At 35.9% G+C, this 27,719-nt stretch overlaps 1 protein-coding gene across 1 annotated transcript in view; it reads left to right on the top strand.

Annotated features, from left to right (window-relative positions):
* The window catches only part of LOC138704228 (follicle-stimulating hormone receptor-like), a 312,886-nt gene that overhangs the window by 108,968 nt on the left and 176,199 nt on the right, over window positions 1-27,719 (top strand). The window contains exon 4 of the mRNA XM_069832109.1: window positions 6,637-6,702. Within this exon, the coding sequence (XP_069688210.1) occupies window positions 6,637-6,702 (66 nt within the window). The remainder of the gene's footprint in view (window positions 1-6,636; window positions 6,703-27,719) is intronic.

Genomic DNA, 27,719 nt, shown 5'->3' with positions numbered 1-27,719 from the left:
CGGGTGGAGAGTACTCTGAAAGCCTAACTGTGCCCAGATAAATAAGTTTATACTTGTGTGTGTCTAGACTTTCTCCAGTTCTACTTCGTCTCAACTTCACGAGTGAAACACGGTTTTATTTCATTATCTGAACTTCCCTCCCAGAGGTTAAAAGTTTCGGTGCCATGCTGCAGTTGCGTGGGCGGTGGATAAAGTTCAGAAGGTTATTATTAAATGAGATTTGCACAGCAGTACTCTTGACCTACAGAATGAAGAGCTGCAGGATTGGAATGGAAGGAGAAGCTATCAATTTCTTTGCGGTGGACTTGAAATGTGATTACTGCAATATGAGAGGGCTATATCGTCTTACAGTGAAAGTAAATTAGGTATTGTAGAACTTTTAAAACAGGAATATCTCCTAACTCGTTTAATACATTTTTCTTCAGCAATTGGCGGTAGAGATGAAATATGATGTTGTTAAAAAGTATGTACAGTACTTACTTACTTATGGTTTTTAAGGAACCCGGAGGTTCATTGCTGCCCTCACATAAGCCTGCCGTCGGTCTCTACCAAGAGCAAGATTAATCCAGTTTCTACAATCATATCCCACCTCCCTCAAATTCATTTTAATATTATCCTCCCATCTACATCTCGGCCTCCCCAAAGATATTTTTCCCTCTGGCCTCCCGACTAACTCTGGATTCACCTGTACAGTATAGCTCGCGCAAGGAATGATTACCGAAAACCAATGTTGGCGTTGCTGTCTGCTTTGACGTGTGTATGTAGGCACGCCGAGGGGTAAAAGGTGAGGGCCGATGAAAGTACTGTCTCTTCCAAGAAGATGAACAAATGAGGACATCGCTGTGGAAATAAAGAATGTAGCAAGAGAAAAATTCGAAGCTAATTAAACGCGCAACATAGGTTTACGAATGAAATAATAATACCGTGCGATACAAGACACATATTCACATGCAATGGAACAAAAGTCGTAATATAACTATCACAACGCAAGACTGATTCTATTGATGTAATTTCTCTTCCGACTGTACTCTTGAATATCATTCAAGTTATCTCGTGACCTTTCCTCTCGCCCGCTCTTTCTTATCGCAGTGTTTGATTCGCAATTCCTTCCGTCGGTAATCCATACTTGCGAGAACTATACCTGGTTACTGTTCTCCAACCACGAGATTGACCGTAAAGGGAATGTGCTTACTATTACGTCATCTATTGGAGCGAAGTAGATAGATAATATTACCGTTATAATGCCAATTAAAAAAAAAGACATGCGCACTTCTGCATATGTTATTTCCTGTATGGAGGGATTAAAGGACCAGAAGATTAACCGTGATCTAATTTTGTAACTAGGATAGTATAAATATGTGTGTATCAGTGTTATCGTTTGTGCTTTGAGAGTTATCCAATGGAAATATAAGTACCCACGTGTGTGACCTTATGACACCTCATCTTATGACATCAACATTCGCCTTATGACACCTCATCTTATGACATCAACATCCATTCACAGTATTACCCCGCTGCGTCTCATTCCCCTGAGACTTTCTCCAGGTTTGCGTACAGTACATGTCCTGCCCATTTCAAACGTCTGGAATTAATGATCCTAATTATGTCAGGTGAAGAATACAATGCGTGTAGTTCTACGTTGTGTAACTAGGAAAGTAATTTAGATAAGTGGAGCAGGGAAAGACAGTCTACTAGATCAGGATGCAGAACTGAGGCTCCCGGCGGAGCTGCTATAATGTTGTAGTTGCTGTCAACAACGTAGCCGCGTTGATCGAAGATAGCCGAATGGTTCTCAGCAGCGCGAGGGTAGGGGAAGCCTGCGAACGCGCGATATTGAAAGACTAGTCGGCTCTGTATCAACACGCGCTTTTTTGTTCAGGAATGAATTCATGTGAGATAAATGAATGAGTGTTTTCCATTGAAGGGAAAAATGCTTATTGGAATAATAAACGTACATTTTTGCGTCAAATAGATTTAGTTACATCTTACATTTTGGAGGAACAAACTGCTTTCGTAGAAAGCTGACAACGCGTTCTCTTCATAACAAGTTCATGAATGTTTGCGTTAATTTTCTTAGCCTTTATTAACTGAAGATAATTATCTAGACAAGTGTTTATCCGACATTCTGCTACGAATAAGAGACTTTGTTAATTTCATGAATAAAAATACAGCTTTAGATATATAAGTCGTTGCAAACAGTGAAAACATATTTACAACAAAATCAATTAATGTAGGAAATCGTTCTTGCAAGAAAACTGCGTTTTGTCTCTTTGTTCGCCTTGTCTCCTTTACGCGAAGGATGATCGTTATTATGGTCTACGCTCTTCACTCATAAATTATTAGATTTGAGATGTTAAACGTAAAGAATATATTACTAATCGCGGTTCAAATTAATGACATTCAGCCAAAATGTGCGCAAGAGTACTAGCATAGAATAAGCACAGTATGGTTATATTAACTCTACTCCGTTTAACACAATGATTGCGCTTTGTTTATATTTTTGTGCTTGTGTATTGCATTATAGACAATAGAGGGGTTTGCGTTTAGTTTTAATCTCCGCCACTACTTTTCCTATCCATGAATCCCATGGTTTCGCGTAATCTTCTGTCTGTCCGAACCCCGTAGCTTGTTTTTAGATTCGAAGACATCTGTCCTTTCGATACGCGGCTCCCGGGAGGACCTCGAATCTGATTGTCGGAGCCTCGAGCACTGAAAAAGCCTCAGTCCGGCATCTCTAAATAACCGTGCATCTAGCAGTAAAATATTGCAGGGAAGCGTAAATCTGTACACATAAACACTCGTACCTAGTTTTCTTATCAGCCTCTCACCCAGCAGTTAAAAAAATAACTATGTGGGAAAGGTTTCTAGTATTTTGTATCGGTAATTTATCTAAGTTCGTATGAAGGTTAAAGGATCGAATATGTGATAAAAATTAATAGTATATAGCAAAAAAATAAAATAATTAGATGCATGGAGTGTTGATAGTTTACTAAAGTTATCAGTCGTCTAAAAACATAGGATAATGTACTTTTCCTGATTAGCTTTTACCTATGATTGAGGTTCTGACTGATATTTCTAATGTATTACGAGGAGCATCCAGAAAGTAAGTTTTCCTATTTAAAAAAAAAGAACACACACTTTCAGGAAAACATTTATTGGCAACAGGTACAGCAATGTTTCAGCTATTTTTCAACATAGCCACCATCAGAATTGACACACTTGTCGTATCGTGGGATCAACTTTTGTATCCCTCTGTCGTAGAACTCTGCCGCCTGTGAATGGAACCAGCGTGTGACAGACGTCTTCAGCTCTTCGTCGTTTGCCAAAACGCTCAGCGGAGGACAGGAATTTCTTGAGGTGCAGAGAGAGAGAGAAAGGGAGAGGGAGAGAGAGATAGAGAGAGATAGAGAGAGAGTAGAGAGAGAGAGTAGAGAGAGAGAAAGAGAGAGAGAGAGGAAGGGAGATATGTTCGGCCCATAGACCTGACAGAGCTGCCGATGAATTTCAATTGGCGCAATGCTTTGTGCATTAAAGAACTTTATCACCGACCGAACCTCGCAGGCGGCGGGAGAAGGAATAAGAGCTTCCATTTCGGACCACTGCTGTCACGCTACTGACACCAGGCGGGACCTGTCCGGCTGGCATATGATTGATACGTCATAGATCTGTTACGCATGCGCAATTGACACAGCTAATTACGTTTACTTTCAAGGGGAAAAAATCGGGAAACTTACTTTCTGTATGCGCCTCGTATTATTATGAAATACAACTCATGTAACGAAAAGTGCCAGAAGAAGAACAGCTATTGCGTAGCGTATATCTCAAGTCTGATTAGTTCAGTTTACTTACTACTTGTATGTGATGTATTAAATGGACGGCGAATGATGGAGCTGGCCACGCTACCAAATTATCTCCTGGCTCAGTTTCCTCATGAATGATGCCTTATTTGTTTCACTTATGAGGTTCCAATCAGTTTTCAGACCGTTGACTAAACATACGTACATAATTACATTAGCTTCCTCTTTCAAAAGTAGCAATCAGGCGGCGAGACCCTCGTCAATACCAGTGGGGAAATGTAAGGAGAAATAATTAAAAGGTACGCAAAAACGTATCCTTGCAAGGAAATGTGGGGCTGAGAAAAACTCAATATGTGTGTTGTAAGTCTGCTGCCCATTTTGTCCGTGTTTCGCCATTCCACTGAAGGAACTTCAGTGAATTTTAGAGGGAAAAGCCGGACACAATCTGCGTTCAACGACTGATCCACTACTCGAACTCGCAGCTTCACAAGCCTCGCAGCGTCATTGCAAAGATTGTACGCAGCGCCACCCTCGCACCTCGCACGTTGAATGCGTCAGTTCAGAAAAACCAAGGCATGGATAAATATATAATAGGATGCGAAACTGCGGTCAACACCATCTGACGGCATGGGGCTAAAATAAGACGATCAGTGCCCGAGGTCGTAAATGGTGAACATTAGAACTACGTGTTGGGTACATTACCCAGATTTCTCTATTTATCCGTTCGTTCGAGACGTTGCTCGAGAAGCCAAGATGGCAGCCAGAACCTGCTAATAAGTGGACATAAATTGATACTACGTGTGTGTATAAGCAGTGCATGTTAAACAGTGATGTTTATGGACGTTGTGAAAATAGTGTTGTTGAATATATTGTAAAGTAATAGTAATATAATAAATTGAACTATCTAAGTAGTTTTTGCAGACTTTTCCATTGCGCTGTACACTAAATACCCAAAGAATACAATCCTAATTATCTAACTTTTTGCTTTATTTTCTGTCTCTGTCTGGTTATATTTTAATTAGATAGTGTAAAATAGATCGTCTGTTTTATCTTCCTGTTGGCTCCGGTAAGAGTTTTCAGTAGAATATGCTATGAGGAATAAAAATGTAAATGTTTTATTTTAAATTGGGTTAGTTTGAGAATAGGGATGAGAGTGGGATGGAATACTTTCTGTATAGTTTAACATTTTCGCCACCAGATGCGCTGCTAAATGCATGGAGTAATTAGTTTTTATTTTCGCTACTTGGTGCGCTGCTAGATGTAATAAGTTCTCCACCGCCCAAAAGGTGGCAGCAAGATCAAGTTCTACATTAGCGCCTCTAGCATGTGTTACGGGAAAACTCAGTAAGTTTCGCATTCTATTATATATTTATCCATGATTAAGACTTAAATCTACTGACATGAGTCTGTCGCAGTTAAGCACACTTAAATGCTATCGGCCTGAGCTGTGATCTACCTTTGTGTTTGGTTTTCTTCTTTTTCTACGAGTTGTTTGGTTTTGTGAACGTTTAACCCTTGGTTTTTTTTAACTGATGCATGCGACGTGCGAGGTATGAGGCCCGCCTCGTACAAATTCAGAATACACGAGTGGTAATGAGTGGTTTCTATAGTTGCGAGATGCGAGGTCTGCGCACCTCGCAGCCGTAGAAACCGCTCACTATCTTTCGTGTAGTCCGGATTTGTGCGAGACGGACCTCACACCTCGCACGTCGCATGCGTCGGTTCAGAAGAACCAAGGCTTTACTTGGAGTTCCATCTTCAGTGATGAAATCTGTAATTCTTGGAAGGTTTCTGCTGTTTTTTTTTTTTTTTTTTTTTTTTGTGAGAGCGGCTCATTATATTCTTCTGCAAATGATAATAGCGATTTTAACTTTGCGTTCAACTACTTCGAAATGTTATCAACTAAATAGCGGTATCACTGTAAACTATTCCATATGTGAATCGACTGTACTTGACCCCAGTTGATCGATGAAGTAGTTCCGAGTAAATCCAATCAACGCTCTTTGCTTCGGAAGGATACACAACGTTTGTTTACGCTAGGATGAAATTTATACTGACAAGATTATAATATGTTAGCTCATCACATCATTATCAAATCTGTGTGCAACATTGGTTATGAGAAGAAAATAGTGATATCAGCTATATAGGGAACTGTAATTCATTTTAAGAACGATGTTTTATAAGATTTCTGTCTACTAAAACTATTTTACTAGTGCACAGCAGAGTTGTATGTCTACACAATAAGCAGAACGTTATAAGAAACTTAGAAATGTATATAAATGAAAGCAACGATTGAAAACTATTTGTCTGCTTTAGAGGAAGATACAATTTCCCTTTAATGTTGATGATCAAGACTGAGTGGCATTAGTAGTAGCTGGGAAACATTAAGCCTACAGTTATTTTTAGAAATCTTAGACGTTATAGAAACGTAATGCTGTATCACACAAATGAACAAATGTTCAAGCACACAGAACGTGAAGGTGTTTCCTTATGTAGGTAACCCAAAGTCTAGACTATTTACTATACTGTGACTTCTATCTCTTCAATTCTCTGAAAAAGGCAATTTTGGTACAAGACAATAAATTCTGCAGGCATAAATGATCTTGAAAACCTGAAAAGAGTTGAACTACTAGTATGTAATCTTTAAGAAAACAGGAGCAGAAATTTTTAAATTCTGTAATATACCCTTTCTTTGAGTTCATGAATAATAAAATTCGTGTGTGATATCGGTATTTAAGAAGGAAGTTTTCAGGTTATATATTGTATCATCAACATCAGTAAGATTTTAAAATAGGCTTAATACTAAAATACTAATTTATTTGTTTTTCTTTCTTTCTAGGGACTTAGAAAATAACCAAATTCGACGAGTTCCATCGAAATCAATCAAAGTGCGGACAGAACAATTGTAAGTACAAGAACACTGTACATAACTATGTATTGTTTCCAATAAAATTGCTTTGATGTAATTGTACAATTATTTAAGTTTTGTAGGTTTCATGATGAAAAGAAACTGATTCATTTTATAGTTATTTCAATTAATCTAACACTGTATTTAAAATATGATGCACAAAATAAATCTTAATTAAATTCCTTCAAGAAAGAGGTACCATAGTCTTGGCTAAGGCTAAGCGATCGACGAGCCCTGCATTCTCTTGTTCTCTTATTTCAAATTCTGCGCACCGCTACCCCAATCTATTTGGCTTCTCGTTTTCAAAATTTATCTGCATATCATCAGCTAAGTACAAGATCTCATCATAACAATTTACTCATTATACCCTACCACAAGACATCTTTATATTCTTCATCTTATACAGTTTCAGTTGCTAGAAATTGGAACTCGCTTCCGAGTGATGTAAGGGGTTGTTGGACAATGACTTCATTTAGGTCAAAATTACATAAATTCTTACTTAACAGATTAATTGCTGATTAATATTTGTTACTTATAATGAAACTAACACCTGTCCATTCTTATTATTATCATCATTAATTTCTCTAAATAGATGTACAGCTGTCAAAAGAAAAAGTGGCCGCTCTCCTGGAACAAAGTTCCCTTCGGGTATCTTCGCTACAATTCGGAGACAGGCGATGTTACATGTTGTTGGACCACGTTGCATGATATCTACAGTTATAATTGAAGTATTCTGTGTGTTATCGATAGCATAATGGTAGCGTTCAGGCCTCTTATTCATGAGGTCCTGCGTTCGACTACAACCACGTGCTTTTTATGTTCTTTTTTGTTCTGTTTTTGAGAGAGACAAACTATACATAATGGCTCCTTTTTCTTTTACAATTATTTTAGTAATTAACATCAGGTTCATTAATATATTATGCCATGACTTTATCATTATGATATTGTGGCTGCAAATGGAAAGAAAAAAGATTTTATTCTCAATAAAAATATCTTTCGTGGCATAAACAAAACAAATTTACTGGCGTCGGCCTTAAAACATTCAAATAATTAAGCGTTCAAAAAACAAAACAAAAAGCCATAATTCAATATTTAGTCTATCTTCCTCATATCTCGAACATCTTGCAGTCGAGTGGGCATGGAATTGACTAGTCTATGCAAATAGCGACTGTTTTTAGACATGATATTCCAGGCATTCTGAACATACATACATAAGTGTTCTGTCCATGGGCAGGTCTTTCATTGCAAACCCAGCAATCTCCAATCTTTCCTATTTTCTGCCTTCCTCTTAGTCTCCGCATATGATCCACATATCCTAATGTCGTCTATTATTCTTTTCAACCAGAGACCCAACCAGTTACTTTTTATCTTTCTAATCAGTTTCAGCATCATTCTTTCTTCACTCACTTTTTCAAACACAATTTTATTTCTTATTCTATCTGTCCACTTCACACGCACCGTTCTTCTCCACATCCACATTTCAAATGCTTCAATTCGTTTCTCTTCATTTCGTCGTAATGTCCATGTTCCTTCCCCATACAATGCCACACTCCACACAAAGCACTTCACTAGTCTCTTCCCTAGTTCTTTTTCCAGAGGTCAGCAGAAGATGCTTCTTCTTCTATTTAAAGCTTCCTTTGTTCATGTTTGCAGTTTTTCTTGGAAATGATAGGCCTAAATGCGGTAACATCCCGTTGCTTTCCGCACACCACTATCTCTTTCGCATCTTATTAAATTCCAGGGGGCCCAAGCGTGGAGATGAGGAGAGTGGATTTGACTAATTGGGCCCTCCGGACTTCACCGAAAGTCACGGCAAGGGTTAAATATTAATTCTATCAGGATGTTTGACCCTATCAGAGATCGGGAAATCTCAATTAGCCTTTGCCCCCCGCATCCTGGACTAGCTTCTACGAATCATCAGAAAATCTTAGAGTGTGATTGGGCCAATTTTTCCGAAAATGTTTCCACACTTTTGCCCTCGTAGCTCAGCGGACGAACGTCGGAATTTAGATGTCAACGTCTCAGGTTCAATTCCTCGTTACTCCTTTTCATTTTATTGTAGTTCAAGATAGTATAATGTAATAATACAAAAAGAAAAACTAATAGCAGTATTATGCAACTGGATTTTTCCAAACCTAATATTAAATTTATGTTATTTATATCGCTAAAGAACGATTACAATATAAATAACTTGAATATTATTTATACAGTATCACTAAAGAACGATAACACAATATAAATGATAAATATCGGTTTGTTTAATATAAGATATTATATAATACGTGTTTAATTATCTAAATAAAGTAACCTATTTTACAAAGAAAGATGTTTATTTGTGTAATAATAATTACCTACATAAAATACAGATTATTTATATTGCGAAAGAACAATAACAATATAAATAACTTGAATATTATTTTATAATGCTAATGAAGGAAAACAGAATATAGGGTAAATGATAACTTGAATATTATTTATATCGCTAAAGAACGATAACAATATAAAAAACGTGAATATTATTCATATCGGAATTTCACAGATTTATTACAGATGTATTTAAGAAATTGTAGAAGAATAGTAATTAGTAACAATGTCCTATTTATTCTTCTTGGAGCCAAATTTGTAACTTTTAAAAGTGTGGTTATTATGTTGAAGTGTATGTGTTGCAACGGATGCTTGATTTGTTATGTATGTGAGTCAGTTATGGGATGCTTGATGTCGTCGCAATGTCGTAATTATAGTTTGATTGTGTTTGTGTGACTATTGTGTATTAATTTATGATGTATGGTATGGAAAGCTGCATATTTGTGTTATAGAAGTGTTACGTATGTGTGTTGTTAATGCTTTTGTATGTTTCAAATTGATACCTGATATTTGTTTTGCAATCGCAATGCCTAATTTACGGATTGTTTATGTTTTGTTTACATCGCGTAAGCTAATTTAATTTTCTTTTCCATTTCTCTTTATGCTTATCTGTTTTGTGTATAAAACTATAGCCCTAACATACATATGTAAAATAGGGCTAACCCCCAATGGAGATACAATAATAATAATAATAATAATAATAATAATAATAATAATAATAATAATAATAATAATAATAATAATAATAATAATAATAATAATTATTATTATTATTATTATTATTATTATTATTCATATCGTTATAAAACGATAACAGAATACAAATGATGACTTGAATTTTATTCATATCCCTAAAGAACGATAACAAAATATAAATAACGTGATATCCATCAAGAACGATAACTGGATATAAATGATAATTTTAATATCAATTACATCGCTAAAGAACGATTAAAAAATAAAATGAAAGCTTGAAGAAGGCGCGAACCCACAACCTTTGAATCATTAAACAAGTACTCTACCGCTGGTCTGCGAGGAGCAGATATGGAACACTTCCATAGTTCCGGAACTGCTTGTACAAGTACATGCATCGTGTAACATCGCCGCGACCCGAAGTGGACTTTGAAAATATTCGCTGTTCACGAGTGCGGCCACTTTTTTTTTTTTTTGACAGCTGTACAAAACCTCTAATGGCAATTACATTAATATTCTCATTATAGAAATATATTTTAGATTTATATATATATATTTTTTTTTCTCCCTGTAACATAGTTCTAGTAAGCTTATATTAAATTAATTTTCATCATTTTACTAGCTATCTCAAATCTTAAATTAATTATAATTGATTAAATTAAATTAGCCCATAAATTAAATTACTACTTTACCTTACAGGTTTATCTAAATTTAAATAAATATGTAGTCTACTAGTCTTTAAAACTTAACTGAAGAATATAGCTGGAGAATCTTTTAAGTGTAGTGTAAATATTTGTAATTTAAATATGTATTGTAATGATTGAGGCTGGTTGAGTGGAAGAGAAGGACTTATGGCCTTAACACTGCCAGCGAAAATAAAACATTATTATTATTATTATTATTATTATTATTATTATTACTATAGTTTAGACAGTGGTGTGTTTATAAGACCTAATAAGATAACGCAATGTAGTTGTTTTGTTTTACGTAACATATAACTAGACATCGGATTTTTAGGCACTAAAAATTGCAGTTTTAGGCGCCTAAAATAAGCTCAAAATTTGTAAAATTAGGATCTATTTTAATGAAAATAGGCATTTTAGGCACATCAAGGTATCATACTTATTTCTTTCACTGAAATTTTTAGTTATACACTAAAATACGCACAGAAAAGTATGTTTAAACATTAAAAAAGAATACTATATTATATTTATAAACAGAGCTGCACAAATTTAATATATTGAAACTAATGAAATAATGATTATTGATATCAAGATTACTCATTTTAAGTTATTGAAATTCAGTTCCATGTTCAGACTTTATTATAATTATCTGCACAGTACACCACCAGAATTTTTTCTAAATTCTCCACAGTTAACCTTTGCCTTTTGTCACTGAGAATCATTTTGAAAGCAGAAAAACTTCTTTCAACCGAAACTGATGTGAGAGGCGCAAATTTTAAATTAGGTACAATAGAAACATCAATACTTACTGGAACATTTACACTTTCCCCCGATATCACTCTTGATACTTTTTCCAACAATAAAAATCCTACATTCTTATTTAATACGTTGTCCCACATATTTTTAACTTTTTTCCCAGTTTCGCCCAAAGCAGAATGTATGTTCACTTGAGCTTCCTTTACTATTGCTATTTGGCTACAAAGAGATTGTTTTTCACGTTCTAATTGTTCAATGCTTGCAGGTATGAAAGAAAAGTTTGATGTTATGTAGGCAATATCGTTTTTCACTCGTGAGTCATTCAGACAATCTTTCACTGCTTTCACACACGCTGCACTATCAGTTTCAGGTAATTTATCAATAACTGTGACCACTTCTTTAAAATACTTAGAATAATACACCACTGACTGAATCCAGGTTCCCCATCGTGTAACAACCGGCTGAGGTGGGAGTGGGATATCTGGAAAGTTCTCTCTGAATATTGAAATCCTGGATGGGGCTTTACAAAAACATTTTTTTTGTGTTAGAAATAAACGAATTGACAAGAGGAAATTCATTCCGGATTGTTTCAGAAACCCTGTGAAGGCCATGTGCTAGACAGGTTACATGCATGAGGTTAGGATAAAATGTTTTAAGAAGTGGAGCTGCAGCAACCATGTATGAGGCAGCATCAGTACAAAACAACAGAACTTTAGAATCGTCTATATTACCTGAGTATAAAGACTGTAGGCCTTTATTTACAAAATAAGCAATGGCTTGGCTATTCACTTTCGAAAGTTCCTTAACACATACGAGGTGTGGAATCGAAGGTCCATCAGGACTAAGTTTTCCTACTACCATATTTGCTATATACCTATTCATAGGATCTGTGGTTTCATCTACAGAGACCCATATGTAAGAATCACCTATATCCTCCCGAATGGAAGCTAAAGTTTCATTGTATATTCTAAGTAATTTTTTCTTAGGGTCGACTCAGATGGGATATTTTGTTTCCAGTATTTTTGTAAAAACTATCTTAAAACCGGATTTTCAATTGCATTCCAGGGAATGTTAGCAGCAACAAACGCTCTGGTTAAATCAGCATAGAAATTGCTGCCGAGATTGGATGAAGTAGGCTGTGTTAGTAAAGTTTTTTTTGCAGTTGATTTTTCTGCTGAGCTTTAGCCTTATGAGCCGCTCCTTGCACATGCTGCTTTAGGTGGCACTTCTTTTCTTGCGAAATCTAAAAATGTAAAGTAAACTGAATTAAAATAAAATCCTAATTGTTGTATTGCCGTATTTCTATCATAAAGTTAGTGGGTTCGAACAATCAAAATTTTAATGACCTGCAAATACTTTAACTATCGGAATTTAAAAGGTTAAAGTGTAGTGGTTTTAAAAAGAATTATACCTCAGGATAGCTCAGTCAATGTATAAATATTATAGGCCTACTCATTAAAATTAATAGAATTTATATATTTCAACTATTGTTACATACCTGTTTGCTACAAATCTTGCAGAATATTATTTTTCCATCATAAGTGAATTCTTAATATTCTGTTAGCTTTTGCCGGATCAATGTAGATTTTGCACTTATATTTTTCGGCATTATCGCGTTAAACTTCACAGGTAAACGTCCTACCGCTCAAAACTTCTCAACACAAATAAGGTGAGGGAAAGAGCAACTGTTAACGAGCATTCAAATGAACCGTTGTTATTGAGATTCAATTGGACAAAAATACAAAGTTCCACTTATTGTTGCATTTCCTGGTAGTGTTAACACTAGGAGGGTCATTCTTTTAAATATTTTGTAACGGTTTACCCTACTAATTCGCAGTTTTACGACTTTTCATAAATATTTCAAAAACACTCTTTCTCCAAAAATTGTGATCTTATGACACTCTGAAGGGCAGTACAGCTAATCGGTTTCAGACCGAAAACAGTCATTTTTATAGTATAGTATATCTCTGAATCGGTAGCAGCACATGTTGTGATTGTTGCCTGCTTCAAAACTAAGGTTGGTTCTTTGTCGGCATTTATGCCTCCAAACATGTTAAATTTGGTGAAATCTATTGCGAGTGTCGTGAGATTCAAAACATTTTGTTTCCTTTATCAATGGTTTCATGGCCGGTGTGAAGCAAACTTTCCACTTTTTAAATGCCTTAAATTTCGCAGTGAATGCATGTATAAATTATAAAAAGTAAGAGTAAAATGCGAAACTTTACAGTGAGTTAGGCATTTTTAGGCGAATATTAACAAATTAGGCTCTAATAACCGTTTTAGGGCATTTTAGGGCACTATAAAACTCTTTGAATACCTTTCAATTTCCATGAAACATAAATATTAATAATTATTTTTACTTTTCTCCTAAAGAAACAAAATAGGCATTTGCCCTAGAATCCGATGTCTGCATATAACGAACAACATTTGCATCTAGGATAAAGCCTGACTTATGAGGCCTAATTCTTTGCCTTCAGTCGAACATGATTTAATTTTCCTTATATACAGAAATTTATTTCCATTTTTTTTTTCGTTTCATGAAACATCTGGATTCTTATTAAAGGACTATTTCGTTTATGTGACACCATTACATTTTTGACCAATTAAGTTTATTTATTTATTTAAATTTAAATATACAGAATAAAGAATATAATAAAAACAAGAGAAATAGAAATAAAAGAATACAATCAATATAAAAAAGGAGATAAGTAGTATTAACAAAATTTGAGACAGAATGAGCAGCGCTCGTGTTCGGTCGCAGTTCAGATATAATATTAATAGGCCTATAAGAGAATATAAATTAAAATAAAATAGGAAATAAAATTAAAATTACAGTTACAGAAATTGTATAATACAATATTAGTGTATTTAAATTTTGAATTACAACCAATAATAGTCATACATCGCGATAATTTTTGCAACTAGTTTTATCACAATCAATTTATCGCATGGTCGTTCTTTTATTTACTCAGTGTCGCCAACTGTTTCCCCATAAATCGTTGAGCATGAATCCATTAGGCCCGTAAGACATTACAGCGAGAAATACTAAGTTATGTAATGCTTTTGTCGAGCTATAGAAAATGCTTTCCTTTAGCATGGAGTAACGCTGGAAATAAGACATAGCTGACATTGGTCGGCTAGCGATTTTCTTTTGGAAACATACCTGTATTTTCCGCTCCCACAGATAACCTAACTTAATTGTATCCTGTAACATTTAATATTACGTGAATGAAACTGAACAATTAATACAAAGCCAGTCGGCCTCGGTAGCGTAGTCGGTATAGCGCTGGCCTTCTGTGCTCGAGGTTGCGGGTTCCATCCTGGTCCAGGTCGATAGCATTCAAATGTGCTTAAATGCGATAGGCTCATGTCAGTAGATTTACTGGCATGTAAAAGAACTCCTGCGGGACAAAATTCCGGCACACCGGGGACGCTGATATAACTTCTACAGGTGCGAGCGTCGTTAAATAAACCATAATTTAAAAAAGAAAATACACAGTCAGGGGTTCAGATTTATGTAACTTTATTTCTATCAGCGCGTATCAAACCCAAAGACCTTGTATGTATTATATACAACGTCCTTGATCAAACTGCCTTCCGTATGGCGTAATAAAATTCGTGTTTTAATTATCTATACAGAAATGACTCCAGTGTGTAGCATCATATTTCTCGCTGTAATGTGAAGACAAGCATTGCTAAATTAACATTGTTAAACCTGAATTTCTCTTTTCGCAATTGGCATTACTGCAATGTCTTTATTTCAGTAATCGATATTCATCTATTTCAACTTTACAATGTCTTAATAGGTTAAGTATTTACAATATAAATATATAATTATTAACATTTTGTGAGCAAATTTTATGGATATACAAATTGAAGATCTCCCTCAAAGAAGGTTGTATGTCATATACTTTATCATATGATATACAACCTTCTTTGAGGGAGGTCTTCATTTTTATTTTATTCACGAAATAGTCCTAATAAATATCAGACCTCTTGTAACATTACTATAGATAATTTTACACTATTAAAATAGCCATATTGCATGTAGGCCTATAACAAATTTCCTGATTACATAACTACAATGAAAACTATATTTTGAAAATGCATTGGCCTTTTAATGTTAGAAAACTTAACAAAGACGGATATTAAAAGTGTATTTCCCTTCTATGATTTATGGTACCTAATGTCATTTTGTCTTTCTGTTTGTAACGTATTTGGAACGCAAGTTGCTTATCATGGTGCGAAATTCTTAAGTTTTAGTCATGGTCAGTGATTAAGAAACATTCAGCGATTTTCTCATTCTCTAATATTGGAGACATTACCAGGGATTATAGGTACTGTATTGGGTGAAGTAGTACGAGTCCCATGTTGCATGACCGCTGAACGCTGATATCGCCACTGTCCTTGTATATAAGACATCGTATGTGATTACGGAGTGCGAGGCATTGAGTGGGGGATCAAATCATTCGTGGAGGGGTATGACGCACGACGGGTACTAACTCCGAAATTGTGGACTTTTCTGATCTATGACACGAGGCAAATATATCGCACCACGTCCAGAAACATGAAAAGTCGCGTATTCATTTTATCTTCTGGGTCGTGCATTATAGGAATTTATTTCACAGACTGATTTATTTAAAAAAATATTATTAAAATTTATGACGACACTTAAGCCACAAGAAAATTCTTGCCCATTTCTACTATCCTAATTATGTGAACACAGTTCCAAACTCTTGGTGAATTTCAGAAAATTTAGTAAAACGTTGGAATATTGACCTTGTGATGCCAAGACTGTTCTCAGGTGTAGATTTGAATTTTTCTTGGTCTAATTATCTTGTTTAGCTGTCACCTAAGTTTTCCCCAACTTCATGTAAGTTAATAATATGTCAGTTCTTTATATTCGTCTCACTGCTGTCATTTTCATAGAAATTGAATAACTGGTCACGTGATATGACGTGAAAAAAGTAATGATTGAATTCCTCTTAAGATGTAATATTTCTGTCTGAAGGGAAGATTACTGAGCCACCAGCATAGCTCGGTCGGTAGCACGTTTGTTTCCTGATGCGAAGCTGGCGCTCTGACGTGTGTTCGATTCTTGCTTGCATTGATTACCTGGTTGGCTTTTTTGTGAGGTTTTCTCCAAACCTAAGGCGAATCCTCAACCTCACCTTGCCAAATACCATCTCGCTATCATCATTTCCATGGATGCTAAATAACAGTACTTGATATAGCGTCGTAAAATAATCAAGTAAAAAAAAAAACAGATCATTTGGCAATGTCAGTTCACTATTTACATAATTCGACTTACAAACTCGTCTTGGAAAAATACTACGTCTGTAGATATTATCTTAACAGGACACGCTCAATAAATTATAAAACTACTTGGCCATCGGCGTAGCTCAATCGGCTAAGGCGCGTTCCTGTCTAATCGGAGTTGCGCCCTGACGTTGTTCGATTCCCGCTTGGGCTGATTACGCGGTTGGGTTTTTTCCGAGATTCCCCTAGCCGTAAGGCAAATGTCACGTATTCTATGGCGAATTCTCGAGCTCATCTCGCCATATACAGTCACGCTGCCACCAATTCCATTGACGCTAAATAACTTTGTAGTTGGTATAGCGCTTTAATAACCAAGTAAAAAACCTGCTTCCTTGTATGAGGATCAGAAATTAAATTATTTATCTAAGCACCTGCTTCATTTTTATCCAGGAAAGTGTTACCACTTTGTTTGGCACTAATTCCTCGTTCACTATCTGCAAAATATTTCAATACTTATTTTGCTAATTCTACAGACAGATTCTGATATGTAGGAGATTATAGCTCTCATTTTTTCCAGTTCAGCATTTTTGTCATTGAATTTCTGCCTTTATGTCTGAGCTCCATAAGCGGCTATGCGCTATTTTCTGTTGCCACATTAATGGCCGGTTGAAGTTGACATGTTGGAATATAAGGGCTTTGAGTGTAGCTGGCTTATACTTTCATCAATTTTCTCTCTCGTTCTGTATTCTGCCTGAATTGACATACTAGCAGACATCCGCTCCAAGCCATCACTGCTGCAAATGAAATATTGTCGCATTATAATATGGAAATAAAGTTCTTACCTTTTTAGTATCAAATGTCGCGTACGATAATGAAATTAGCACGAAGTCCAAAGGCATTTTTATTCGCTGCTTCTCTGTGATGTTGCCTTCGTGACATAATGTAATACGATATCTTCCCATTACTATTTGTACCAGTATACCTAACATTCATGCCGACGAGTATGATGATGATGATGATGATGATGATCATACTGATGCTGATAAATTCTTGGAGAAAATGAATGATAACATATGACATAGAATTCACTCTTACACAGCACTATTTAATAATTCGATTTTAATTCGATTTAGTTTGGCGGAGGTTTAAACCTATGTCAATAATGTGAATAATATCGATCTAAACGTTCAAATATGTGAGCTCCTTTTGAGTACTAAATGAACTGATGATGAATATTGTTAAAACATGTGTCTAACTTTACATATTTAAGAAACTTATTTTGAGAATAAAGGAATAGCTTTAATATTAAATTACACACATGCAACAACAAAAATATTGTAATAGGAAATCGTCAATGTCTGATTGCAAACGATATTATATCAGCAAAATATGAATTCTAAAGTTGATCCCTTGTACAGACAAAGGGTTTAGGTAATCATTAGCAGGAATGCCTAGAGATTGAAAACTGTGCATACGGGTATGAAGATTTTAAGATAGTCTTTCTTGAACGGACGTGAAGTTGAGGTTATATCAGTGATAGTGCTACTCTTGATTATAAATCAGAAGAATTTTTTCTGTATTTGTCATGGAGATGTCCTTAACTTCCCATTATCGGTGGGCCTTTACAAGCGTGGCTCATAAATGTCTTTAGTGTCGAAAAACGTAGACCATTCAGTTCCTCAGAAAGCACCAGAGGTGGTGGATCTTCATTGCATTCGTAATGAATGAATGAAAGAATGATGATGATGATGATGATGATGATGATGATGATGATGATGAAGAATAAGAAGAAGAAGAAGAAGAAGATGATGATGATTTGTTGAGATGTCGCACGGGAACAGGAGTACCCAAAGAGAACTCCTGTGTTGCCTGGATCACGGACATGCCAAACATAATTTATACATGAGGGTGGATTGACCAGAAGTTGAACCTGGGCCTGCTGGCTCATAAGTCCACGTGCGCTTGCCTTGAGCTACCCTGGCGGTAACATTAGAAGACTTATTGAGATTTTCAGATAGGCTAATTAGAAGCAGGCTATACACACGAAGTTCTTCAGATAGGATCAACTGTACGGACGTGTATCGTTAAAAATAACAACAGTGCACACAAATTAGAAGCTGCATAGGTGAAAATTTTCAAATAGATTTCCTTGTATGAAGTGAGATTTATCGTATGAATCATTAACAGTGATGCCTGAAAATTAGAAGTTGTGTACCTGAAGGTATTCAAATATGCTCTCTTGTATAGTCGTGAGCTTCATGGTATGAATCTTTAGCAGTGATGCCTGGAAATTAGAGATATAAAGATGAAGATTCTCAAATAGACTGTCTCGTATTAAAGTGAGACATACTGTATAAATTTATAACAGAGATGCCTGAAAATTATCACTCTATAGATGAAGGTATTGAAATAGGCTCTCTTGTATTAAAGTGAGACTTATGGTATGAATTTTTAACAGTTATGCCTGAATGTAGTAGCTGTATAGATGGAGATTTTAAAATAGGCTCTCTTGTATTAAAGTGAGACTTATGGTATGAATCTTTAGCAGTGATGCCTGAATGTAGAATCTGTAAAGGTGAAGATTTTCAAATAAGCTCTAGTATTAAAGTGAGACTTATGGTATGAATCTTTAGCAGTGAAGCCTGAATGTAGAAGCTGTGTAGATGAAGGTAGTGAAATAGGCTCTCTTGTATAAAAGTGAGACTTATGGTATGAGTTTTTAATAGTTATGCCTGAAAATTAGAATCTGTATAGGTGGAGATTTTCAAATAGACTCTAGTATTAAAGTGAGACTTATGGTATGAATCTTTAGCAGTGATGCCTGAATGTAGAAGCTGTATAGATGAAGGTGTTGAAATAGGCTCTCTTGTATTAAAGTGAGACTTATGGTATGAGTTTTTAATAGTTATGCCTGAAAATTAGAATCTGTATAGGTGGAGATTTTCAAATAGGCTCTAGTATTAAAGTGAGACTTATGTTATGAATCTTTAGCAGTGATGCCTGAATGTAGAAGCTGTATAGATGAAGCTATTGAAATAGGCTCTCTTGTATTACAGTGAGACTTATGGTATGAGTTTTTAATAGATATGCCTGAAAATTAGAATCTGTATAGGTGGAGATTTTCAAATAGGCTCTAGTATTAAAGTGAGACTTATGGTATGAATCTTTAGCAGTGTTGCCTGAAAGTTAGAAGTTGTGTAGATGAAGATTTACAAATAGAGTCTCTTTTATGGATATGAGCTTCATGGTATGAATCATTAGCAGTCATGCCTGAAAGTTAGAAGTTGTGTAGGTGAAGGTTTACAAATAGAGTCTCTTTTATGGACATGAGCTTCATAGTATGAATCATTAGCAGTCATGCCTGAAAGTTAGAAGTTGTGTAGATGAAGGTTCACAAATAGGGTCACTTGTAACGACGTGAGCTTCGTGGTATGAATCATTAGCAGTGATGCCTGAAAATTGGAAGCTGCATAGATGAAGGTTTACAAATAGAGTGTCTTCTGTGGACTTGAGCTTCATGGTATGAATCATTAGTAGTCATGCCTGAAGGTTAGAAGTTGTGTAGATGAAGGTTCACAAATAGTGTCTATTGTATGTACGTGAGCTTCATGGTATGAATCATTAGCAGTCATGCCTGAAAGTTAGAATTTGTGTAGGTGAAGGTATACAAATAGAGTCTCTTCTATGGACGTGAGCTTCATGGTATGAATCATTAGCAGTCATGCCTGAAAGTTACAAGTTGTGTAGATGAAAGTTTAGAAATAGGGTCTCTTGTATGGACGTGAGCTTCATGGTATGAATCATTATCAGTGATGCCTGAAAATTAGAAGCGGCATAGATGAAGGTTTACAAATAGAGTGTCTTCTGTGGACGTGAGCTTCATGGTATGATTCATTAGTAGTCATGCATGAAAGTTAGAAGTTGTGTAGCTGAAGGTTCACAAATAGTGTGTATTGTATGGACGTGAGCTTCATGGTATGAATCATTAGCAGTCATGCCTGACAGTTAGAAATTGTGTAGGTGAAGGTTTACAAATAGGCTCTTCTATGGACGTGAGCTTCATGGTATGAATCATTAGTAGTCATGCCTGAAAGTTAGAAGTTGTGTAGGTGAAGGTTTACAAATAGAGCCTCTTCTATGGACGTGAGCTTCATGGTATGAATCATTAGCAGTCATGCCTGAAAGTTAGAAGTTGTGTAGGTGAAGGTATACAAATAGGGTCTCTTCTATGGACGTGAGCTTCATGGTATGAATCATTAGCAGTCATGCCTGAAAGTTAGAAGTTGTGTAGATGAAGGTTCACAAATAGGGTCTCTTGTATGGACGTGAGCTTCGTGGTATGAATCATTAGCAGTGATGCCTGAAAATTAGAAGCTGCATAGATGAAGATTTACAAATAGAGTGTCTTCTGTGGACTTGAGCTTCATGGTATGAATCATTAGTAGTCATGCCTGAAAGTTAGAAGTTGTGTAGATGAAGGTTCACAAATAGTGTGTATTGTATGGACGTGAGCTTCAGGGTATGAATCATTATTAGTCATGCCTGAAAGTTAGAAGTTGTGTAGATGATGGTTCGCAAATAGTGTCTCTTGTATGGACGTGAGCTTCGTGGTATGAATTATTAGCAGTGATGCCTGAAAATTAGAAGCTGTATAGATGAAGGTATACAAATAGTGTCTCTTGTATGGACGTGAGCTTCATGGTTTGAATCATTAGCATTGATGCCTGAAAATTAGAAGCTGCATAGATGAAGGTTTACAAATAGAGTGTCTTCTGTGGACGTGAGCTTCATTGTATGAATCATTATTAGTCATGCCTGCAAGTTAGAAGTTGTGTGGATGAAGGTTTACAAATAGTGTCTATTGTATGGACGTGAGCTTCGTGGTATGAAACATTAGCAGTGATGTCTGAAAATTAGAACTGTATAGATGAAGGTTTTCAAATGGACAGCCTTGTACGAAATGAAATTTGTGGTGTGAATCATTAGCAGTGATGGACTGAAAATAGAAGCTGCATAGATGAAGACTTTCAAGTAGACTCTTTTGTATCAACGTGATATTTAGGTTATAAATATCAAAGATACCTAAGGATTAGAGGATCATGATGAATTTAGGGATCTATTTTATATAGCGAAATCCGGTTTCGAAGCCAGCTACAACGGATGGAGGGTTTTATGTACTGACTACACGTTATTTCCTTTTTAGCTAGATGATAGTTCACTTCAGCTGATGTAGATGTTGGCTATTCATGGCTTTCGCGCCACCGATTGCTTACCTTTTACTTAAATATCAGAAACATCTGCAGATGAAGATTTTCGGACTGTTTTTCTTGGACGGATATATATTTAAATTATAAATAGCAGTTATACTTAAAGATTACAAACCGTACCGTTAAAGATTTTCAGATAGGCTGTGCCAGAAATGTTGAAACTTTGTATCAGTTCGAAAGAAATCATATAAGAACAACTTATCCGTTAGGATGAACGAAAACTACGTACTACCCTCAAGAACAGAAAATCTGAAGCACACAAATTTTGAGCTGAATAGAAACAGTCCTTAATTATCAGAGCCGTAATTCTTTACGCCAACGATTGAATAAATATTCGAAGCTCTCAGCATGTTCAAAATAATGCGGTTCTAATTTTGCAACGCTCCATAAATGCAAACACATAGAATATTTCGAAGTTGTTAGTGAAAGCAGAAAAAGGGGAACTTTCTTTTTGGATCCGTCACTGAAAGCTGATCTCCAGAACTGGAGGTCTTTATAACGGTCAAACAGATAGATTCTTCTTCCCTAGCAACTGCTTGATGGTAGAGCCGATCCATAGCTCTAAAACGTAAGATTTTTCAACATCTTCACGTGGTACAAAACCCAGAACTTTCGCTCTCTATCAATCTGTGGACAAACCTCGAGGATCATCGACAATGCTGGACGATGGATTTGGTGTGACACAAACAGAAGTGATGCCCCTTTTATCAAGGCGATCATATTATTCTCACAAATTTTCTGGGTAGCTCCATTCCCTAGTGCGTCTGCCTCACCTGCAGCTAACTGTTTTGTATCTTGAACTTCTTAAGCAGTTATACCGACTGTTACAAAAACATTAGTAGGTATTTTGTTCCAACCAGGATTTGAATCTGGACCCGCTCAATTCACGATCAGACGTACTAACCGTTACTGTGCAGTGGTGGACGAAGATATTTTTATAAATAACTCAAAAGTTCGTCTTAATAAAATTTAACAGAATTATTGGCCATCATTCGACCAGTATTTAGTAAAGAGCCTTTTCAACCATTTGTTCTCTATCTGGGAACATTCGAGTACTTCTCTCAAACACTGCATTAAAGTTTGTCGGCAGAGTTGAAAGATACTTGTGTAGATCGCCAACGGCAATCCATTAGTAAACACTGAATACGACACAGTTAAACGGTGTAGCAGAAATAAGAGTGTCAACTTGCATGTACGTACAGTGATCTGCAAAGTGAACTCCGTTGTAAAACAAGAATTACATTTTAGAATACTAATATTAAGGGCAGATTACATAAGAATACGACAAAATGTGCTTATTAGGTTCGTCTATATGAAGAATTCGGGACCATAGTGGGCCAAGCGCCATTCACAAAACCGTAGAAAACAAGGTTAAAATGAAGTTATCACCATAATTCAATGGACACATATAGCAAGTAATATAATTATACACATTCAAACTAAATGATATGTCATTCTTCATTAAACTATGGTATTCACTTAACTTTAAACCTTGCTTTCTCCGTTTTTAATCAATGGCGCTTCACCCACTATGGCTCTGAACCCTTCATATGTTACTATAATGTTGGTATGTGTTCTACAGAATTGGAGTAAGATCTATAAATGAAGTGATAAGCAATTCTGAAATAGAAAGAAATTATGTAACAATATGAGCAAGAAATGGTGCATTGAGCTAGAGCGTGCGTTGGAATATGGAGGACATCCTGTTCTCTAAAATATATGTAGTCATTCAACCTGTACGTTTTTTTTTTCAAAACAGCTTTTCCTATGACATCAAGTTTCACATATTTTTTTATGATTTTGCTCTAGCCAGAAATAAAGATGTTTTCGGGCTGGACATGAAGCATCTGTATGCCCTACAGCAACGGTCATCAGCACAAAACACTCTGGGACTAGCGTCCCTTACCCGCGGTGAACACACTGCACTATGGTGTATTTGTAGGTGCTGGCGGGTATGCTCTCTACCTCCTCCTGCTGCACGACGGGACAGACGGGACGGCTCCGCTTACCCTTTAACCATTTCAATGAATGCTGACGACCACTGCTCTACAGCCTAAATAATAATTTTTTTGTACCCTTGATAGAATGAGATGCGCGTCGACTTTGCTTTCTAGCACAATCAGTCCCATTACACATTCCTCTACAGCCATTAAATCCATATACATATCTCGGATGGTGGTCTGCCTTACCTCACAAATCTACATAAGTTGTCATGTCTTCTAGGCTCCGGTGCCTCTGATACAGATCTACGAGTCATCTAAAACCCACTACTAGGCCTACTGCCATCTGTCAATCTGTGGACAAACCTCGAGGATCACCGACAATGCTGGACGATCGATTCGGTGCCACACAAACACAAGTGATGCCCTCTCTATCGAGACGATCATATTATTCACGCAACTTTTCTTGGTAGCTCCATTTCCTAGTGCGTCTGCCTCACCTGCAGCGAACTGTTTTGTATCTTGAACTCCTTAAGCAGTTATATCGACTGTTACAAAAACATCAGTACGGTAGGTATTTATTTTACGCGCGTTCACACTTCCGTCGCGCATCGCTGAGAGAGGCGCCCATTTCAAGGCCAGCTTTGATAAGGTTAGAAAAAGAACCAAGTGTCCAGAATTTTAAATTTACTTATATAAGTGGAGAATTATTTTTAAATAGGGTAAACTAGGGTCTGTTGGACAGTCGGGCATGTTGGACACTTTGTACTTTAACGTGTTACCTCGCCACTTGTGGGCACCACATTCTGCTAGAAGTCAATGAAGGAAGTAGGCACGAGTGGGGCTACTTCCGTCATTGACTTCCAGCAGAATGTGGTCCCACAAGTGGCGTGGTAAAACGTTAAAGTACGGAGTGTCCAGCATGCCCGACTGTCCAACAGACCCTAGTTTACCCTATGCAACTTAAAAATTTATCTAACTTTTTAGAGTCCACTAAATGTTTCATTTTTTAATTTAGAAAGTATTTAGTTATCAAAGAAATCCTTCTCTTTCATTAACCACAGAATAGAGAACATGCAGTGAAAATGTCATGTTCCTAGCATCATGTAGGAGCCTTTACACTTTGCCCATGTCGAAATGTCTGAAAAAAAGAGTGATAGAAAGCTTTAAATTTGCATCGAATGCAAATTCAAAGGTGCAGACATTTAAATATGGCATAAATTTTATGCTTCAAAGTGCCGCAAAACACTTAAACTAGATCAGCATATAAATAGCAGATTACTGATTCATTTTTAACAAAGAAATGCGAGAACTGAAGACCTTAACACCATCAGAATAGATAAACTTACTCGTATTATTATTATTATTATTATTATTATTATTATTATTATTATTATTATTATTATTATTATTATTATTATTTATTTTTGAGTCAAAATTATCGGAATTTCATCCGTGTACCGCCTCAAAAAACTATGTTCCCTTAATCGAACTTGATATTATGTTATAAATTCTATTATTTTTATTTAAAGAATACAAATATTTCTACTTGCACACAGTTTAATTATTGTTGTTACTACTTTTTCGCGAAAATCATTGAAAAGGCGACGATTCCGTAGTATATTTACCATTCATTGCATTTGAAACAAAAGACTTCTCCTATATGAATAATAATCGATCCGTCATGAAAGTGTTAAATACTCCCAATACTTGTTCTCAAACTTTAAAGTTGCTTCGTCATCATTATTACATTCCATGTGAAAGTGATCTGGCACGGAAGGCTAATAAAATTGCGAACAATAGTTTCTGTACGGAAATATCAACCTTAATACTGTGACATGGTTGTTTTATGAAAACCAGTGAAAATTTTCGCTCCTATAACATAGGACTAACAACTAATTCAGTAGATAGCGGCTACATACGCTCACCACATGCTTAATATCTCAAATTTGTATTTTTTGGACTATACATTTTTGTTTATTTCAATTTTATCCGTGCATGTATTTCAGTACATAGTTACGTTCTCGTGTTTGACTTCTGACGATATGAGGAGTGCTGAAGGATCATACAAGAAAATACTGACATTTCGTATATTATCACGGCAAAACGTGTACCACAAATTTTTGTTCTTCATTGCAATATGTATGCTAAAATGGAAATTCAACATTAATTCGCTATCAAAGAGATATACTTACACTTAACAAAAAATGAAGTGACATAACATTGCATTTGGAATATTATCGCTTTTATTGAAGGATTATATTTAGACAGTTAGTCAATATATTTAATCCCGTACATTTTTTCGAATATTCTGCTAATCCTCTATCTCTAATTATTCACACTCGAATAGCTGCGTGATATGTTATGAAATGTGGAATTACTTCCTGATCAAATTCTTTACAACGAAACTACACCAATTAAATAATATTGGTTAGTTATTAAATGGGGCGTACTTTCATTTTACACGAATTATAACTAAAATCATGTAAATATTTTAAAAGTGTAAAAGTTCCAGTGTATCGGGTGATAAAAATAGACGTTTTCTCACGGCAGGAACCCTCTCCTGCCACAAAACACCACTATTCAACAATTGCTTATGATCACAGTCTGTTGAGAACAATGCAATGGAGTGGTCAGGCGTTATTATAGTGATCCAGTTGATCAATCTTTTACAGAAGAGAGGAATTTGTGAGATAGATAATGTATATTTCAGTTCCTGAAAGTTGCGTGACTTGTGAGAAAATACTTTCGCTTGTAGCTGTACGCGGTCTTTCCGATATTCCTTTGTGAATATCACGAATCATTCAATGCGTCTCAAACTTGTCAATGATCCATTTAATTTTTAGACGGATTGAGGTTCTGTTTCGTACCCCGCCTCCACTGACGCTGCACTTCAACAGCATTATCAAACCTCATAAACCACTTCAGAATGCATTTTCGCTGCTCGAACGTCAAGCGTACTAAAGCCATTTTGTTTTCTTACTATCGTGATGAAAGTACCGACATCTGTTGAGCGAAAGACCATACTACAACATACTCGTAATTCAAATCAATTGACAATATCAATATCTCGATACAGTCTGACAAAAAGTGTATACATTTTTTTGGCGGAATCTGTATATTGAAAGTCAGCCGAAACTTCATCTTTGGCCGGCGTGAAGGCAGATATTTAATATCAATCAATGCGGCAGCTGATAATTACGCCAAATTAATTCACCTGCAGTCGACTCAAATCCGACACCGCTATAATTTCGGAGCGTTTAGATTTCTAACCCTGCTGCAGAAGTATTTCATTCATAAAATACTGTACTTCCATTGTGAACATACAAAGAAGTTAGCAAATCTCTGAAGTCATATTACTTTCACATAACCGGGCAGTAAATGAAACCTAGAGCTGAAGGTGACAAATTATGACTTACATCGCAAGCATAGTCACCGTATTTATTTTCAAAGCATCTTCTATCCCTTTAAAGCGTGTTTTTTCCATAATTAGTCAACGGCATACTGAATGAAGAAAACTTGTCTAAGAAGGAACGAATTAACTTTTAATTTTATTTTAATTATAAACTAACATAAGTTTCAAAATAATTTTGTCCCTTCAGTAAATTAGTCGCACAAAATTGCGTACGACATACAGTTCTGTCATATCTCTTACAATTAGTTAAAATTGTCGTATGCAAACGACTATAGTCGTACGTATGACAACCCTGATGGCCGACGACAGAAGCAAATCTGTGAAGACTCGCCTTTAGACTGGGAACAACAATTTAATTAATTGAGAATCTATCGATACACGCAGCCAATCAAAAAAGGCATTTTACCAAACTCCCGGACTCTAATGCTATCTATCTATCTATCTATCTATCTATCTATCTATCTATCTATCTATCTATCTATCTATCTATCTATCTATCTATCTATCTATCTATCTATCTATCTATCTATCTATCTATCTATCTATCTATCTATCTATCTATCTATCTATCTATCTATCTATCTATCTATCTATCTATCTATCTATCTATCTATCTATCTATCTATCTATCTATCTA

Source organism: Periplaneta americana, chromosome 8 (genome assembly GCF_040183065.1).
Source record: "Periplaneta americana isolate PAMFEO1 chromosome 8, P.americana_PAMFEO1_priV1, whole genome shotgun sequence".
Classification (NCBI taxonomy): Eukaryota; Metazoa; Arthropoda; class Insecta; order Blattodea; family Blattidae; genus Periplaneta; species Periplaneta americana.
Note: the sequence above shows the minus strand (reverse complement) of the source record. Positions and strands in the feature narration are given on the sequence as shown.